The sequence below is a fragment of the Mesoplodon bidens genome (genome assembly GCF_964165515.1).
Source record: "Mesoplodon bidens genome assembly, chromosome: 2".
NCBI classification, from domain to species: Eukaryota; Metazoa; Chordata; class Mammalia; order Artiodactyla; family Ziphiidae; genus Mesoplodon; species Mesoplodon bidens.
The window spans coordinates 34,393,862-34,412,550 of NC_138177.1; the positions used below are offsets into that span (position 1 = coordinate 34,393,862).

General features: G+C 38.0%; 1 protein-coding gene across 1 annotated transcript in view; it reads left to right on the top strand.

Annotated features, from left to right (window-relative positions):
- Positions 1-18,689, top strand: part of PAPPA2 (pappalysin 2) — a gene marked incomplete at both ends in the record, with an annotated part of 293,108 nt that overhangs the window by 88,777 nt on the left and 185,642 nt on the right. The window contains one exon of the mRNA XM_081225317.1: positions 12,267-12,412. Within this exon, the coding sequence (XP_081081443.1) occupies positions 12,267-12,412 (146 nt within the window). The remainder of the gene's footprint in view (positions 1-12,266; positions 12,413-18,689) is intronic.

Consider the following 18,689-nt stretch of genomic DNA (forward strand, 5'->3'; position numbering starts at 1 on the left):
AAGGACTTTTAATCATCAGTGGTTTTATAGGATTCATTCACCTTCCCCATGTCAATAGAATATAAAGTTGAGAGTTCAGTTTGGTGCATGTGTACTGCCAAAAAGAACTGACTTCTGTGGTGTGTGTGTGTGTGTGTGTGTGTGCATGTGTATGACATATTACAGAAAGAATGTTTTGCTTGAAAACAGGATTTGAAGAAAACCTTTAAAAATGTTCTAAAGCAGTGGAAGAAAAAGCTATAGAAGAGAAAAGAAACACAAAAAATGACTAAAATACGGGATGACTTCAACTTTTACCATCCTGTCAGCTCCAGTTACCCACAAGGACTACTTCTTCCGGGAAAAGCTTCCTATTTTTAAACCCAGTGTAATGTCTGTGGAATTACATTGCCCATTCCCACCCAGGCCCTGAGAGTTTATCATTATACAGTGTTTTTGCCAAGAATCTGCTCCGTCTTTAGTCATCAATAAAGAGTTGTCAAAGAGCGTGTATTTGGGGCTTTGGGCTTCAGCTTGGGGCATATTTTTGTCTCTTGCTCTCTACCAGAGACAGCAGATCCTATGTGCGACTCTTTGAAGTTTGACTCTTGTAGATGTAAGCAGGCCCTGTGGTTTAAGTGGATTCTGCAGCAGGGCAGTACTGGTGAACTTGGGAGGGGTAAGAACGGGGTATTGTCTGCCTAACCTTCCAGTTAAAGCCCATCTGTACCATTGATATTTTCAACTAATATTAAATGAGCACTTAATAATATGCAAGATGATGTACTAAGTTGTTCTCACTCTGAGAAAGATATGGTACTTGACTTCTGGGAGCATTGTCCAGCTAATGAAATAATGAAGCTCTATAATATTGAAATAAAGAATGCTCTATTATATATATATATATATATATATATATATATATATATATATATACACACACACACACACATATATGTATACACACATACATACACACATGCATATATGTATCTATGTAAAGACCTATATATACATATATCTGTATATATATACATAATACACATAAACGTTATACATATGCATACATGTAAATGTATATATATGTAAAGACCAACACAGAAGAATACAAATAAGAAAATTAATGCAAATCCCATGACCTGTTTCATCCCCTTCTAGATACCTAGATTGACATATGTATTTGGTTTTAAATAAATAGAGTTATATTATACTTACTGTTGTACCGTCAGCTTTTTCACTCAATAATATGTTGGGGGCATTTTTCCATTTTAATAAATATAAATCTAGATTATTTTTAATGACTTCATGACGTAAATATTATATACTTTTAATTTAACTTGCCAGATCCGTGTTAATGGGAATTTACATTATCTTTTGCTATTATACTCTTGTTTGCTATTATGCTATGCTATTAGCAGAATATACTATGCTATTATACTGCCCTGTTATTATACTATATATTTTTGCTATTATTCCATTGCTGTTAGTGCATATTTGAAACTCATACAAATATCTTCTTAGGTTAATATATAGAGGTAGGATTTCTACTGTTGGCAAATATTGCCAAAGTAGGCTTACATATTGTAATTACATATTACCATCTTTTGTGTTATAGACTAGACTGAATGACTTAGAAACTCGGATTTTGGGGCTCATTTCAGGCTGGGGTGATTGGTGTGGGCTTCACGGAAAAAGTGAGATAGAAAATGGGCCTTGAATGTCAGATACATTTTTGATAACTATATATGTAAAGGAAGAACAGTATAAGCAAAGCAGGGAGGGAAAAAAACAAAAACAAACAAAATGACCCAAAACAAAAAAATCAGGGGCATATATGACGTCAATAAGTAAATCAGTTTACCTCGATCAATGGCATAGTGGTGCTGGGGCGATCCTGGAGGGTAGGCTGGTCTTCAGATTAAGGGCAACTTTGAGTGGCAACTTAAAAGGAAACCTAAAGGACTATTGTGTAGGGCACAGGGAACCAAGAGTGAACAAGAGAACACCAGTTTTGATGTCATATGGTGTAGACTGGAGTGCACATAACATTAGAGGGAGAAAAATAAGGAGACATTTTAGTACATGACAAATAAAGTAAAAAATGATCTATTCCCGACAGTGACAGTGGGAAGGGAAAAATAGGGATGTATTTTAGAGACTTTGTGAAAGAAGACTCTACAGAAGTTGGGACTAAACATCCAATTAGTCACCAACTTCTATAGAATCTTCTTTCACAAAGTCTCTAAACCACGGCTGCTATCACCGAGTCATGCTATGCCTGTTAGATCCACACCAGCAATGAGGGTTTGCCCCCATAGCCTTCCGCAAACCCTCACTGCCAGTGGCTGGGCACTGGAACACTATCGCCCAGCCCTGCTTGCAGGCAGAGAAAGAAGAAGCAGTCAGAAGTAAGGTCTTCATGTTACTGTCACCTTCTAACTAGAGCACAGCTGATTGGTAGACTACATCACATCTAGATCCCTAGGTGCAAGGGAGCTCGACAAATGTATATTCCAACTTTTCTGCCCTCCAGAAAAGGAAGACACAGGAGAGGGAGGGTAGAATTGATGTACACAAACCAATTGACAATATCCACCAAAAACGTCTACAACACCTTATTAATGTCTGCTTCTCTAAGCTGGTTTTTCATTCTGTCCCCCATTCTTGCATATAGTTCCATGCACATTATAATAGTGCCCTTCACCTTGCATTATAATCATATTTTTCCATGGTTATCTTCTTCACTAGACTGAGCTTCTTGAAAAAGAGTTATGTCTTCTGTATCTTTTCATTGCCAAGGCCCAACACAGTGACTCACAGATCCTAGTAAAACCAACTGAAGAACAGAGGAAAGAATGTGTGCTTCAGAGTTAGAGGAACTTGGGTTTAATACTTGCCTCCAAAACTTACAAGCTGTGTGGTTTGGGGCAAGTGACTTTGTCTCTGTAAGCTTTAGTTTCTTATCTGTAAAATGAAATAATTACGCTAACTTCATAGACTTGTGAGCTTACATGAGAAAATATATATGAAGCATCTACCATATATTTGGGATTCAGCTAATTGTGATCACTATTATTATTAGGGGCAAATAAATTATTGCCAGGTTAATGACTTATTCAGTGGGTTTCTTAATGATTATTTATCTTGGCAGCAAGGCAGACTTTGAGGAGTTCAGTTTTTTTTTCCTTTCTGTATTATTATACTCTATTTTGCTTACTATTCTGAAAAACATAAATTTTTAAATTTATCATTCTTTGCATTTTTTATGTTTATGCTGGTTCTGGGCTTTATCTTTTTTGGGGGGCTGTGTTGGATCTTCATTGCTGTGTGTGGGCTTTCTCTAGTTGTGGCGTGCGGGGGCTACTCTTCATTGCAGTGCACGGGCTTCTCATTGCAGTGGCTTCTCTTGTTGCAGAGCAAGGATCTAGGCATGCAGGCTTCAGTATTTACAGCATGTGGGCTCGGCAGTTGCGGCTCACGGGCTCTAGAGCGCAGGCTCAGTAGTTTTGGCCCACTGGCTTAGTTGCTCCACAGCATGTGGGATCTTCCCAGACCAGGGATCGAAACCGTGTCCCCTGCATTGCCAGGCGGATTCTTAACCACTGTGCCACCAGGGAAGTCCCTGGGCTTTATCTTTTTTGACCCTATTTTTTTTTAATAGTTTTGTGCTATTCCTCTTTCCAAAATCTACGTATGTTGTCTTAAAATTTTAGCTCAGCAGGGAGTTCCCGTACAGAACCTGTTCTTTTTGATGTTTATCTCCTTTCTGCTTTATTGGGACAATCTAGAATTACATTGATTTTCAAGGTTTATGCCCTTCTACCTCCAAAGGGCCATTTTCCCCTTGAGAGTCCTAGGCCTTGGAATCATTACTCCCTTTTGGAAATCTGTTTTACTCAAGCTCTAGTCCTTGATGTTACCAGACTCGGCTATTGAAAAATTTAAATAGAGTTTCTGTCATTAAAGGAACTCCTGCATTCCATGTCACCATCTAGTTCTTTCTTATTAATAAGAATTAAAATAAATTATCATGACTCTTTGTTGTTTCCTGACCTTTTTGAGAGATATTATCAGAAGTCAGAAAAAGTATTTATCAGAAGTGCTGCTATTGCTATTAGCAGCACCAGCCTTCTGACAGAGACATTCTCATCTGAAGTTCTGGCTCATCACTATATTTTTATTTTGTGTCAATTTTGGAAACTGCTTTTGGGATGTATCAAAACTATCCCTTGCCTGACCATGCCAACAGTACTTTATGCCTAGAAAATTTTCATTGCTATTTTATTTTCACTAAATGTTTTCCATTGTGGGTTTACTTCAGGTGTCAGATTTCAGTTGTGTTTGCTTCCTTTTGCACTGTGGTATTACTTCTGTTTCATTTAACTTTATTTCTTTCAAGCAAGGTATACCAGTCCTCAGACATAGTCTATGATTAGCTCCCCATCAAGTCTTTAAGATGATACTTGCTTTCCTATATTATGATTTTTGAACTTTGTTGCTGGCTATGTAGACATCTGAGACCATAGGTATTTTTATTAATAATATAAGGTTTGGGCTTCCCTGGTGGCGCAGTGGTTGAGAGTCCGCCTGCCGATGCAGGGGACACGGGTTCGTGCCCCGGTCTGCGAGGATCCCACATGCCGCGGAGTGGCTGGGCCCGTGAGCCATGGCCGCTGAGCCTGTGTGTCTGGAGCCTGTGCTCCGCAACGGGAGAGGCCACAACGGTGAGAGGCCCGCGTACCACAAAAAAAAAAAAATATATATATATATATATATATATATATATATATATATATATATATATATATAAGGTTTATTGACAACTGTGTCTGTGTGATTTTAGATGTTATCTCATTTTTCTTCCCAATAAGTATATGCAGATTATACTTTCATTATTGTCATTTTACCGATAAGGACACTGAGGTGTAATGATGGTAGGCACCTTGCCAATGCCACATGGCCAGTGAGTGTTAGAGGTGGGATATGAGACCAAGTCATTCTGGCTTAAACACCTGTTCTCAGGATGCTGACACATGCTACCTATGACTTTTGGTTTGGTTATTTTTTCTTAAGTTCAACTGGGTATCACTTCCACCATGCTTTTCTTTTTCCTTATCCAGACCCAATAAGTTATCTGGGTATTTTTATGCTCCCCTTCCAAATAAATTTCAGGGTATGACCCCCTCGATAAGGTAGGTAAACTACTACCAAGAACTGGAAACGTGGGATTTACTATTTTCTGCCTCAGAAGGCAATCACAAGTTCTTTTAAAACAAATTCTTTCGACACCATCTTTTGAAGCCAGATGTTTATTCCCTGTATGCTCTTTTCTTTTCCAAAGATACTATATGTTTAAATGAAAGAAGATATATTCATTTTCTATTCCTGCTGCAACAAGTGACCACAAGCTTATTGGCTGAAAACAACACATTTATTAACTTATTGTCCTATAGCTCAGAAGTATGACATGGTTCTCACTGAGCTAACATCAAGGTGTTGTTAGGGTTGCATATCTTTCTGGAGGTTCTACAGGAGAAACCACTTCTTTGCCTTTTCCAGCTTCTAAAGGCTGCCCACGTTCTTTGGCTTGCTGCCTCCTTCCTTCCCTCAGCTTCAAAGCCAGAAATGTAGCATTTCTCTGAGTCTGCTTCTATTGCTACCTCTCTTTCTCTGACAACAGGTAGGAAAGGTTCTCTCCGTATAAAGACTCATGTAATTAGATTGGGCCCACTCAGATAATCCAGAATAGTCTCCCCATCTCAAAGTCTGTACTCTTAATCACCTCTGCAAAATCCATTTTGCCATGTAAAGTAATATAGTCCCAGGTTCCAGGGACTAGGACATGGACATCTTTGGGAGCATTATTCTGCCTACCATAGAAGATATTATGACATTAGACTTCAAGTCCTTTAAATCTCCAGTTAGCTCTTTTATTTCAACCTCAAGTTCTTACAACAGATAAAACTTTCTAGAGAATAATTCCATTTTACTTCTAGCAGTAATACTCTGTCCCACATGCATTTGCAAAAGTGAGTTTTTTGGGTGTAATAATTCTTGTCAGTTTCTCCATATTTGAATTTCAAGAAAAAAATGTGTTCCCAGTTGATTATGTCTGAGTGATGATGATATCTAGCCTCTTTAGTGACATTCAGAAGAGAAACAATAATCATCCTGATGTCTTTTCTTCCTGGGGTCATTAGTAGGTGGTTGATTATAATGAGGGGAGTGAAGTGAAGGGGGGGAGTATTGAAGAAAGAATCCTGGCTTTTCTTCTTGTGTCATGGAGAGGGTGATAGAGGTGGCATCAATTCAGAGAGAGACAATGGAGGAGAAGTGGGTGTGGGGAAGAAGACTATGAGTTCAGTCAGAGACAAACTGAATATCCTCCAGTTCACATACCCCCTGGGGACGAATGATGTCATACTACCATTAATAATCAAATTACATGAGCTCAGTGTATAGCTATAAAATCTTATCCTCACACATTGTCCTCTTTCCCTAGTATTTCTGGGAGTCTTCGGAAGGGTGTGCCTTAAAAATTCATGCCCACTGGCTTCTGTGGTTCTACTGCTGTTTGCTGTTGAATACTGGCAATGGTATTTACCTTGTCTGCTGACACTCAGCATTTCCAGCTGATGCTCTGCCCTCACTGTTTCTCTAGGGAAAAGCTGGCCTTATTAGAGAACTGGCTTCTAATGCAACCCAAGGCTGTAAAACTCTCAAGTGTTAGAATGGTGCTGACATCCCTTAATTCTTTCCAGAAATGGAGAGATTGTCCCTCTTCTTCAATTGGTACTTCATTTTGTTATTAGGCCATAAAGAATGGCTTATGTATCCTGGGTTGCACCAATTTTCTTACAAAAAGGGTTCTTTTTGTTTCTGCCTGAGGAACTCGAAATCCAGTCTATAAAATTAGGTAGTGGACAAAATGCCATTGTGGTTCTTCCCTGTTCTTGCCTTTTTATCCTTCTGTGGACACTGTCACATACTGCCTCTGTGTTTAGCCAAAAATCAGACACTTCTTGCAAATATATCCATGGAAAAAATGTCCACAGATTCAGTAGTTGGACCACTATTTGAGATGCATTAAAACTCACTGTGTCCGAATTTTGTTTGTGCTCAGGTAGAACCACCCATAACATTGACATGTAGACTTCAAGATGTCTGTGGGTGATCCAGGTAGAGAGAGAGATATATATCTACCTGAGGGTTTTCCAAATACTGATGGTGCTTCAGAGTTCGAGAGTGGAAAAGTTCCCAATGGTGAACAAGGAGAGTGACAAAAGAATGGGCTACAAACAGGACCCCAGGGAGTAACTTTTAAGGATTAGAAGGGGAAGGAGAAACCCACAAAGGAGACTGAGAATCAGTGGTCACAAAAGCAAGAAGAGAATCAGGAAAGAGCGTTGCAATAAAGGCAGAGAAGCAGAGAACTTTAAGAAGCAGGAAGTAACTAACAATATAAAAATGAACCAAAGGATTCCAATAAGAAGGTGAATGAATTTTTTCCATTTTTGTGGGGAGGCACAACTAGGAGGTTACTAACAACTTCAACAAAAGCATTTTTGATAAAGTGGTTCTCATGAAAACCAGGTTACAGTGGGATTAGTGGATACATGAAAAAAAGGGAAACAAATGGGAGATGAAGAAATTACCCTTTCAAGAAGTTTGAATTGGAAAGGAAGAGGGTACTAGCTATGGTTTTCTCAGAAACCTCATCTTGTAGGACAAGAGGAGAGGGAATAAAAATAGGTAAGGAAGTAAATGTTTTGAGTGTATGTGTGTGTGTGTTTGTGTGTGCATGTGTGCATGTGTGTATGTATGGGGGGGGAGTGATAGAGTTCATGATAAATGGCTTCCATTTTATCATCAAAGAAGGAAGCACGATTATCTAAGAGTCAGAGGAGATTGAGGTTGCTGGGGGAGAAGGGGCAAGAAAAGGTAAAGAAGAGTAAAGATTTCAAATAATTCCTGAAGAGGAGATGACCATAATCAAATAAAAGTTTAGACAAGTAGAACTAAAGACCCACATGAGATCAGAAAATCCACCTGAGTAAAGATGACAATGAGAATGGTGTGCAAGTGTCATTGGCAGTAAGGAAGTAAAACATAAGACTGTGTTTTCAGTGGATGTTTCACATAAATGTTGAAATTTCCTCAGGTGACTCTAGGATCTAAGGTAAAGGGGAAGACTGTGAGTCAGACTGTGAAGCCCTTGATGTGTACGGAGCAACCAAGAGATGGGACAGTGAAAGAAAGTAGAAAGTATATGGTGACATAGTAGAGTGCCATGTGCCCAATAGCAGGAGGACTTTGACAGAGAATAAAAAACTAAGTTTTCAAAGTGGCACTAGGCAGCTGGGAGAAAGCTAGTTGGTACTCTGGGGACCTGTAAGCCCCATGGTGTGAGCACCGTCCAAGGACTGGGGGAGTAGGTCAAAGGGGATATTCACCCAGAGGAGGAAGCATAGTTGGCAAAGTGGATAGCAGACGGGGGTGGCAGAGGGAACCCTTCTGTGTATTTTGGGTCAAGAACCATGGTGTACAGCAATGACAAGAAGGTTTAGATTTAACCAAACTCAAATATCCCAGATTTGGCACTGGTCATTTCTGTGATGGGAATTGGCTGAGGGTCCTTGGGAGCATCTGGTTTTGTTCTAATGGAGGCTGCCTTACCCCTGTGGAGTACAGTCAGGATCTTCCCCTGGAGGGAGCTTGGTCTGACTGTGTGAAGCAGGATCCTGGGTCCCTCTCTCAGGGCATACATGCATGCATCTTGTATGTCTTGTTTTTTAACATGCGAATTTTTGATGCTGACTCAACTTCTTCAGACAGCTCAGGATCTTTTTCTTCTTTCTGGCCTGAATCATTTCTATCAGTCTATAAAGGAGTTATTCAACTGACTATTAAACTAGAGCACAAGAGGCTTTATTTTTATATCCTTTCACGTTTACTCAGTCAGAAACTAAGCAAGAGTTGGGGCTTGCCTGGACACTTAGATACTAGAGTGTGGCTAGGGGTCAGTGGTCAAGGGATCCCAACAGAAATCATCTGGGGGACAAAGGAATGTGGTGGGCTGGACACCAGGCAATGTTTAATCCCAAACCAGCAGGTCACGGTGATAAAATAGTTAGGCAGCTGCGCATTCTTCCAGGAGGCATGTCAGAAATAATAGACTCAAGCAATGGGCAGAACAACTTGATATGATATGTCAGCTTTCTCAAAAAGCTTGTTTTTGAGAAATTTTTTTATAAAGATCAAGGTGCAGCTTCACTTTGGTCTGTCTGAGTCCTCAGGGAGAAGTTCATGGTATCTCAATCTAGAGTGTGGAGAGGATGGGTAAAGGGAGATCCTGGCAGAAATTAAGTAGATCAATGCAGTTCACCTCTCTTCATACATAGTTCTGGTCAGTTCGTGGTCCCATGCTTTTCATGAAATTTATGTATGTCGTTTCACCCTTTGAATATTAAGTTCTTTTGGATGGATGACAAGTTTATCTCTTAATAAATCATTTCTGAAGCAAGATGTTAAGCTCTGAATTTTAGAATAATGGCCATTTTCTCCACCCTAGGTCTGAGCCAGGCTCTGGTCACATTAGTGGACAAGCTAAGACGTTTATCTTATTAACTCTGATTAAATTCTGAAATGGTGTACATGTGTTATAATAGGCAAGACAGTCTACATGCAAACTGGACACCCTGCTATCTACACTTTGCCCCTTTTTGGTTTATGGAATAATCTGGGCAAAAATCTGTCTTCAACAAAATAAAACTGTCAAGTATCAAGTCAATTAGTGACTGTTTCCAACTGTCTCTAGCTTTTAAAAATGTATTTTATCCCTTATACTTGCCAACTTCTATCTATATCTCTATGGAGTGCAGGAATTAGAGTGACTGTACCCAGTTTTCCCCAAGTATGACATAAACACTCTCATCTGGAAGGGTAATTTATGGCTGGAGAGTGGAATGGGCAAGGAAGAAATGGGAGATAAGTAGAATCAGCTAATGAGTTGGTAGTGGGGGAGGAGGCTTCTTGGAGGGTGGCTCAAGGGAAATTAGTGGAACTGCTGGGTTGAGGGAGGGTAGAAGGATGATGGCCAAGACTGGTCAGTGGCAGACAGAGAAGCCAGGAACACACAGATAGCCCAAGTAAACCATGCCAGGAACAGGGAGATTTGGGGAAAGTGAGGAGGGAGAAAAGAGAGAAAACTGTCAAGATACCAATTCCTAATTTGAATGGGAACTCTGGAATAGGACCAGAGGATACAGATTTTCTTTCTTGGTACGCTGAGCTGTACATAGGCTATCACTGATCCTCTCTGCCCTTATTTCTTTCTTTTATTTTCTATTTGTTTCTTTTTTCCCTTTTCTTTCTTCTCTCTCTCTTCTCCCATCCACCCTCCCTCTTCTCCTTCTATCTGACCAATTAGACCACCTCCATGTTGAAGAGTTACTTGATGTCATCATAACTCCAAACCATCAATTTATCAATACAGGAAATTGTAATTATTTTTAGTAAAGGAGAAAAGGAAAGGGAATGTGACTAATGTCCAGGCTACAGTTCAAAAAACACTCCAGGAAAGTATCAGAAGGAATATCCCTCTGATCACATCTGACACCACTTCATGAAATTTGGATGATTTATTGGGGATGAGAATTACTTTTCCAAGATATTATAAGTCAATAAGAAAGAATATTTTAAAATCCCCATTCTCTCAAGCATTTTTGGTTCTAAAGCAAAATCTTTTTGTGTTTCTTTACTTTTATTCCCCTTTTTGGTTCTGTGCCAAAGAACATAAACACAGTCTCCTTTGGGATCTCTATTTCTTGAGTACTCCTTGCCAGTATATCCTACATGTGGATTAAATAGATGGCATCAACAGTGTAGTTGGGAGGCAGAGTGAACAGAAGAAGAAGGGTCATGCTCTTCTAGCCTGAGCTTCTGGGTTGAGAGATTTCAGTGTCTGCAGCTTGTCTACCAGAATAGCAAGAGTAAAGCGTGAATCTATAAAGGAAATTTCAACTGTGTTGAGAGAGCTGTCTGCACAGTTGAAGCTGTGATAGGATCATTCCTATCTTTGGAGTGGCATTCCCATGACCACTATAGGAAGCATCCAGTGAATCCAAGGGTCCACTGGGTTCTGGTTTAGTTGTTCTTTCTTAAAATAGCTCTTCATTGAGTATGATGAGGCTCTGTTTGCCCATAGTAAAGTTTTAAGTTTCACTGATGCCAGGAAGATGAAGGTCTTTGACTGTAAGCTTAAAAAAAGATCAAATGCTTGTTTCCCTTTTTTATGGGCCATGGGGCATGTTTTTTTTGTTGTTGTTGTTTGTTTGTTTGTTTTTTTGCGGTCTGCGGGCCTCTCACTGCTGTGGCCTCTCCCGTTGCGGAGCACAGGCTCCGGACGCACAGGCTCAGCGGCCATGGCTCACGGTCCCAGCCGCTCCACGGCATGTGGGATCTTCCCAGACCAGAGCACGAACCCGCGTCCCCTGCATCGGCAGGCGGACTCTCAACCACTGCGCCATCAGGGAAGCCCAGGGCATGTGTCTTTAATAGACCTTTAAGTCTGTGAATAAGTTCAAACATAATATTACCTAGTGCTTTGAAGACCACCAATAGAGATACTTGGTGAGTATCATAAGGTAGTCAGAGTAGGGTTAGAGAGTCTAGATTAAGGTACTAGAAAGAGAAATATATATAAAATTAGCATTCTTTGCAGTAGCTTATGATATCCTCTCCTACCTATAACTCATCTTTTTTTTTCCTGTTTTACTTTATATTTTCTGGCCACTATTTACCTTTAAAAATATGCCTGAAGCAAGCATATGCTGAAATAGAGATTCAGTCGGTCTTCTTATCATAATAATGATCATGCAGTGTGATGGAAAGAACCAGGGACTGAGAGTTGAAAGGCCTTCTTCACTGTGGGCTGGGGTGGGAGTGGAGGTAATTCTCAGGGCATAGAGTTAAGGGTATTATTGGATTTATCTTGAAGAAATAATCTGGGTGTAGAGTGGAGAACTGAGTATGACGTCAAATACTGACTATCCATATAAATATTGCGGTGCTAAAAAGGTAGGATATTATTTATCTTGGAATAAATATCCTAAATGTGTATTAGTGCATTTTTGAGAGCTTCATAACACCTGGTCTTACCCTCTCTGCTCCTCTCCTCTAAAAAGCAATGCTGGTTGGGAGAGTCAGAGTCTGATTAGGTCTGGTTCTACTGTTCTCTATGGACTGATCCTTTGGTGTGACATTTCCTCCTCTTACGTGCTCTCCAGGGCGTACATGAGTGTGAAGGAGCTGAAAGAGGCACTGCAGCTCAACAGCACTCACTTCCTCAACGTCTACTTTGCCAGCTCAGTGCGGGAAGACCTTGCAGGTGCTGCCACCTGGCCTTGGGACAAGGAAGCCATCAGTCACCTGGGTAAGTAAAGTGAAGACCAACTATAGTAGGAAAAATGAGATTGGAAGGGAGTCCATGAAAGTGCATTTTGGGAAAAAACAGAGAAAAATAAATTTACTTAATGAATTAGCTGCTTTGGGCTGAGAATAGCTTTTGGGAGAATCTCTCAAAATGTTTCAGCGCAGACAGGTAAGATGTATTAGAGCAAACAGTGGCAAAAACTCAGAATGTCCTAGACCGAATCTATAATCTAGACGTTAATAAATTGCTGACATGGAATAAGATCCATTTTATGTCTTGGAGAGCCTCAAGGGGGAAACTAGCGAGAAGGTGGCTAGACTGTGAAACCTGGTTTGCAGTAAACAGCCAGAAGATTGCTGTGCTTCTTGCATGGATTGGAATCCTGAGGAGATTCTGGGAAATTAAAACAGGTGGGGAGCTTGTCTGCTTACCTAGGAAAAAGGTGACACCTTAATACTGAGTGGAACTACTGCATGCTTAAGAAAGATAATTCCTTTTATTACAATATCTTATCATTATTAGAAAGGAAATATTACTGACCAATCAATAGAATCATTAAATCAGTTTATGTGAATGAAGAGTAAAATTATTCAATATAATTTGTATATACTTTCAAAGAGTCTTGAGTAGGATTCTACCAAAACTTACTTTAAAACTGAATTACCATAATTGAGAGGAATTTTTCACATTGGAAAGAGAATGCTTGAAAGAGACCAGAAACCATTTTATGAGTGACTTAAAAGAGATTATGCAAAATTAATCTTCTTAGTAGTCAAATACAAAGCAGAGAGAAACTGAATAAACATCACATAATACTGTATATGTCAAACCTATGTATGATGGGGTCATTATGAAGTGGAGTCCAGAATATTGAAATGATAATCAAATAAAATATGAGCAAGTGTCCAAAGGATTGAGGAAGGAAAATGGTGAGCAGTAGGTTAGCAATAGGTGAAAAAATGTTGTGGCTGTTCAAGAGGAAACCAGAACATAAAAATCCTTGTAGTGAATCAGGTCAACATCCAGAAGAGGTATATATCTCAAGCAAAGGAGGAGACAATGAAAAGTTAAACCTGTGGTGATTCAAACTGAATGCTTTGTTAGTATGCTGGATTTCATTGGCTCTATAGTATCTGATACAGTTTTAAGGCTCTGCAGTCCTTTTATCACTAAATCTTGTATTTTCAGTTCTCAGTATATTAGAAGTCAGAAATTTGTGAGATGAGTGGAGCTTTCCAGATGAAAGCTAATGTGAGTCATTCTAGTCTTCAAAGTATCAACAAGTGGGCTAGAAGGTTATATTCCAATAATTCATTTAGCAGTGAGTTTGAGTATCTTGAATTATCCTCATGAAAAACAATACTAGCAGAGGAGCATGTAACACTGTAAGAAATTACCTCCAAATTGGTTCATACCTGATTCACCAAAGGTTAACTTTTCGGTATATATGACAGCTAGGTTTACCCAGCAATTGTTTCTAGGAATCCTAGGTCTATCATTGGGTACTGAATCTACTTGTTCAAAAAACCTAAAAAAAATACTCTTCCTGGCCATTATGGAGACAAATCTTGGCCTCTTGATAAGAATTATTGGACTGGGAGCAGAGCCCTGATTATTTTTCTAACTTTGTTGGCACTAGGCCATTGACAAGATTCATTTAACTATAAAAGTGGATAAAATACCCCCACCCAAAAAATTAACTATTTGAAGACATCGGGCATCAGCCAAGACAACGAGGATTTGAGGGACCCAATCCCAGTGAGGAGAAAAATGCATTGAAGTGAGCTCTACATATAACTCAGATTTTTTCTCCTTTAGGGAAATTACCAAAATCTCAGTGAAAGTAATAGAGGCAGAGCAGGGAGAAGCAGCCTAAAGCTTGCTTCTCACTACTGAGGAGACAAAAATTAAAGGTCAGGCCTTCTAAGGCATCCAGACTGGAGGGACCAAGCTCCCAGAGAGATAGAAATCATGAAAAAAATGAGACTGATAGTCTGCTCATAATTTGAAGATTTTTCTAATTACTAAACTATGCATGCTCAGGGCCAGTGGCCATAAAACAAGTATAAAATAACTGCTAACAGATTAAAAAGCTGAACAGTGATTTCAGGAATCTCATAGTGGAGGGAACAAAAAAATGAAGTTGAGGTCCTATCGAGGAGCGGCTTTGAGATACCCTATGTGTGAGGGAAAATATGAATAGCCTAGCTTACACAAAGCCTAAAATTCAGCCTGAAACACTCTTAAATCCCTGTTTGGAGGAAGGTCATCTGCCTATACTTAACTGCCTAACAAAAGAAAATTAAATATGCTCTGGAGGAAGACAGTATCATCAAAAGCTTCTACAAGTTTTCATGCACAGTGGCCAGAAATCAGTAAAAAAAAAAAAAAAAAAAAATTACCAGTTATGCCAGAGATAAGACCAAATGATGATAAACTAAACTAAAGAAACAAATAATCACTAAATAAATGCAGACCCACAGATTATCCGTATATTGGAGTTATTGAATATTGGCTTAAGATAATTGTGATTTATATGCTCAAAAATAGATAAAAAGGTGAAGAGTGTCTTTAGAAAACTAGAATCTATATTAATGAATCAAATGGAAATTTTAGGACAAAAATACAGTAACTGAAATTAAGAAATTAATAGATTGGTTTATGAGCAGGAGAAAGGTTTAGTGAACTAGAAAACTGTAGAAAACATACATGTTGAAGCTCAGAAAAAATGATGGAAAAATATAGAAAACAACTTGGGACATTTGAGATCTGATGAAAAATTCCTAACATAAATTGGAATTCTAGAAGAAGAGGAGAAGGATTTTGGGGCAGAAATAATATCAAAGAGATAGCTGCTGAGAATTTTTCAGGGTGACAAAAAATATTAAACCACAGATTCAAAATGTTTCACAAACCCCAAGGAGGATAAATAGAAAGAAAATCACAACTAGATTCATTATAACCAAAGTGCTGGAAAACCTCTAAAGTAGCCAGAGAAAAAAGTTACGTTACTTTAAAAGGAGCAATAATAAGATTGACAGGCTGACCTTTCAACAGAAACTATGGAAGTCAGAAGACAATAGATTGATATTGTTTTAAAAATGCTAAAAGAGAATTATTGCCAATTTATAATACTATGTTCAACAAAAATCTTTTAAAATGAAGAAAAATTAAACATATTTTCAGACAAAAACTGAGATAATTTAAAACCAGCAGTAAAATAAATACTGAAGAAAGTTATCCAAACAGAAAGAAAATGACTCCAAAAGAAAACAGAGGCATGCAAAAAGAAATGAACCACACTAGAAAGGATAAAAATATTAAAGGTAATAACAATGTCTTTTTGGCTTAAAATATATTTGAGTTAAAATATGATGACAATGGCACGAAAGACAAGAAGTAAATAAAATTATATAATTTAAGGCCCCTTCTACACCAGTATCTGGAAAAAATACTAATTTATTAATTTTAGATAGCTTATACACACCTTATATTATACAAGAATTAACTCAAAATAGATCATAGACTTAAGTATAAAAAATAAAACTATATAAAAAGAAAACATAAGAGAAGATCTTCAGGGCAAGACTAGGCGAAGAGTGCTTATATATGACACCCAAAGCATAGTCCATAAAAATGAAAACTGATAAATTGGACTTAATCAAAATTAAAACTTTTTCTCTGAGAAACACTCTGTTAAGATGAACAAGGAAATGGCAGTCTTAGAGAAAGTATTTGCAAACCACACATCTCACAAAGGATTTATATCTAGAATATATTAAGAACTTTCAAAACAATAGTAAAACAAACAAACAAATATTCCAGTTAGAAAACAGACAAAAACACAGACATTTTACCAAAGAGAGTATATAGATGGAAAATAAGCACATGAAAAGATATTCAATATCATTAACCATTAGGGAAAAGCAAATTAAAGCCACAATGAGGTATCACTATACTTATTAGTAGAGCTAAAAAAAATAGTAACAATACAAAATGCTGATGAGGATGCGGAGAAACTGGATATTGCATATATTGCTGATGGGAAAGTAAAATGGCACAGCCACTCTGGAGAACACTTTATCAGTTTCTTATAAAATTAAACATACACTTACCATATGACCCAGCAGTTGGACTGTTGGACATTTATCCCAGAGAAATGAAAACATGTCTCCTTGAAACCCAGCTTTATTTGTAATAGCTCCAAACTGGAAATGATAAAGTGTTCTTTGGTGCTAACTGCTTAAGCAAACTGTGACACATCTGCACAATAGAATATTACACAGCAATAAAAAGAAACAAAGTATTAATACATGCAACAACTTAGGTGGATGTCAAGGGTATTATGCGGAGTGAGAAAAAAATCTCACAAGTTGCACGCTTATGATTTAGTGTAGTATCCTCAAAATTTTATGTGGTATTCTCAAAATTAAAAGAAAAAATCCAACAGATAGAAAACAAATTAGTGGTTTCTAGGAGTTAGGAATGGGGTGAGGGGTGGTGGGGAGAGGGGTATGTGTGTGGAGTGACTTAAAGGATAATAAAGGAGAAATCTTCATGGTAGTTACACAAAGGTATACATACATGTGATAAAATTGCATAGAACTACACACAAACACACACTTGCACGTGCACACATACACATATATTCACAAGCCTGCATGCAAAAACTGGTGAAATCTAAATAAGGTCCGTGGCCTCTTTGCGTGAACAGAACACTTCACATATAGCAGGTGCTCCTTGAATACTCACTGATTGAAGGGATGACTGAATAAATGAGTGAAGGTATTAAATTTAAATAGTTTCAAGAAATATTTAAATTATCTCAAGTCGCTGACTCATAATGAATTGCAAAAGAAGCTAGGGATATTTATATTTTATTCTTAAACCTTGTAGGAATAATTAGTTCCCCTACAACATGTTTCTTAATGTGCATTTAAGGAGTAGAAGACTAGCTGAAAATCTGACTCAATATGAAACTTCTCACGTTATTATTTATTTTTTCTTGTTCAGTCATAACTGTGATTGAACAAAGGAATCATATTAACCTAAATCGGGTGTAGAGTAGTACAGACAGCTGGCATAACATGATAGAGGAAGACATTTAGGATTATCTAAACAGAGTCTTTTCAAGACTCAAGATTATCTGTGTCAACATTCAAGACCTTGTATTTTGAGGGTCAGCTGAGTGACCTGGCAGATAAGTACGCTAGTTTTAAGACTGAATCCAATTTCTGACTACAAATGGCTTAAGTCACTATGAGGAAAGACCAAGGTAATCTGTGGTCCATCAACACCATTTCTGGCCTTTAGCATGATTTTGTACTTTTAATGTTGTGGTAATGCAGGGCAGAATTTTTTATAAGTAAAGTAAATGAATAAATGAGATCCCCTTGAGCTCAGTTGTTTGAATATCTTTAACCTTAGTATACAGTACTTAAACTGAAAACATATCTTCAAAGGCAGAAGACGTAAATTAGTGGTAAACCAGACCTTTTATAAACCATTAATATCGTACTCATAATTATTTATTCATTCATTCAAAGAAAAACTGTTGAATCTATTTCATGGCAATATTAGAGATAGCATAATTAAAAGGAGTCCACCATAAAGGTTTGCACAGCACAACTGGGATACAGACTTGCAAATACACACTTATAATACTACACAATGCTGCCACACAGGAGGTCAAGTAGGAACATGATGAGAAAGTGCCTGATTGTGCTGAAAACATCAGGGAAGAAGGGAAGAGTTCCCAGAGAGGCTGAAGCTTGAGGGGAGAGTTGAAAGATGAGCAGGAGTTTGCTTGGCAGACAATGAGAGGGCATTCCATAGTGAAAGAAATGGTAAATGCCAAGGTTTAGACTGTTAAAAACCTAGACTTGCTTAGAAGTGGAGTGTCCTTGGAATGGCTAGAGCAGAGCTCTTCAAACTTATTCTTGCTCTCTTGTACCTCCTAAAAGACTTTTGAAAAACTCTGTACCCCTTAATCAATTTTAAAAGTAACACCCAAAAATTTAACCATAAGTTTAAATTATAGCAAAGAATATAATTTCTGGCATATTATTTTAAATTATTGACATTTAAAAATACATTTTAAATCTACTCTTCTAAATGTATCTTTGGTAACATAATAATTTGATAATCACCATCATATATTAAAAAAATTCATGGCCATGCACTTTTTTAACGTTGAGAAATTATTCATTGCTCCTTTTTTCTCTTTGAATTTGTGTTTCCATTTCATTGCTCCTATAGAACTTTATACTAATGTAAC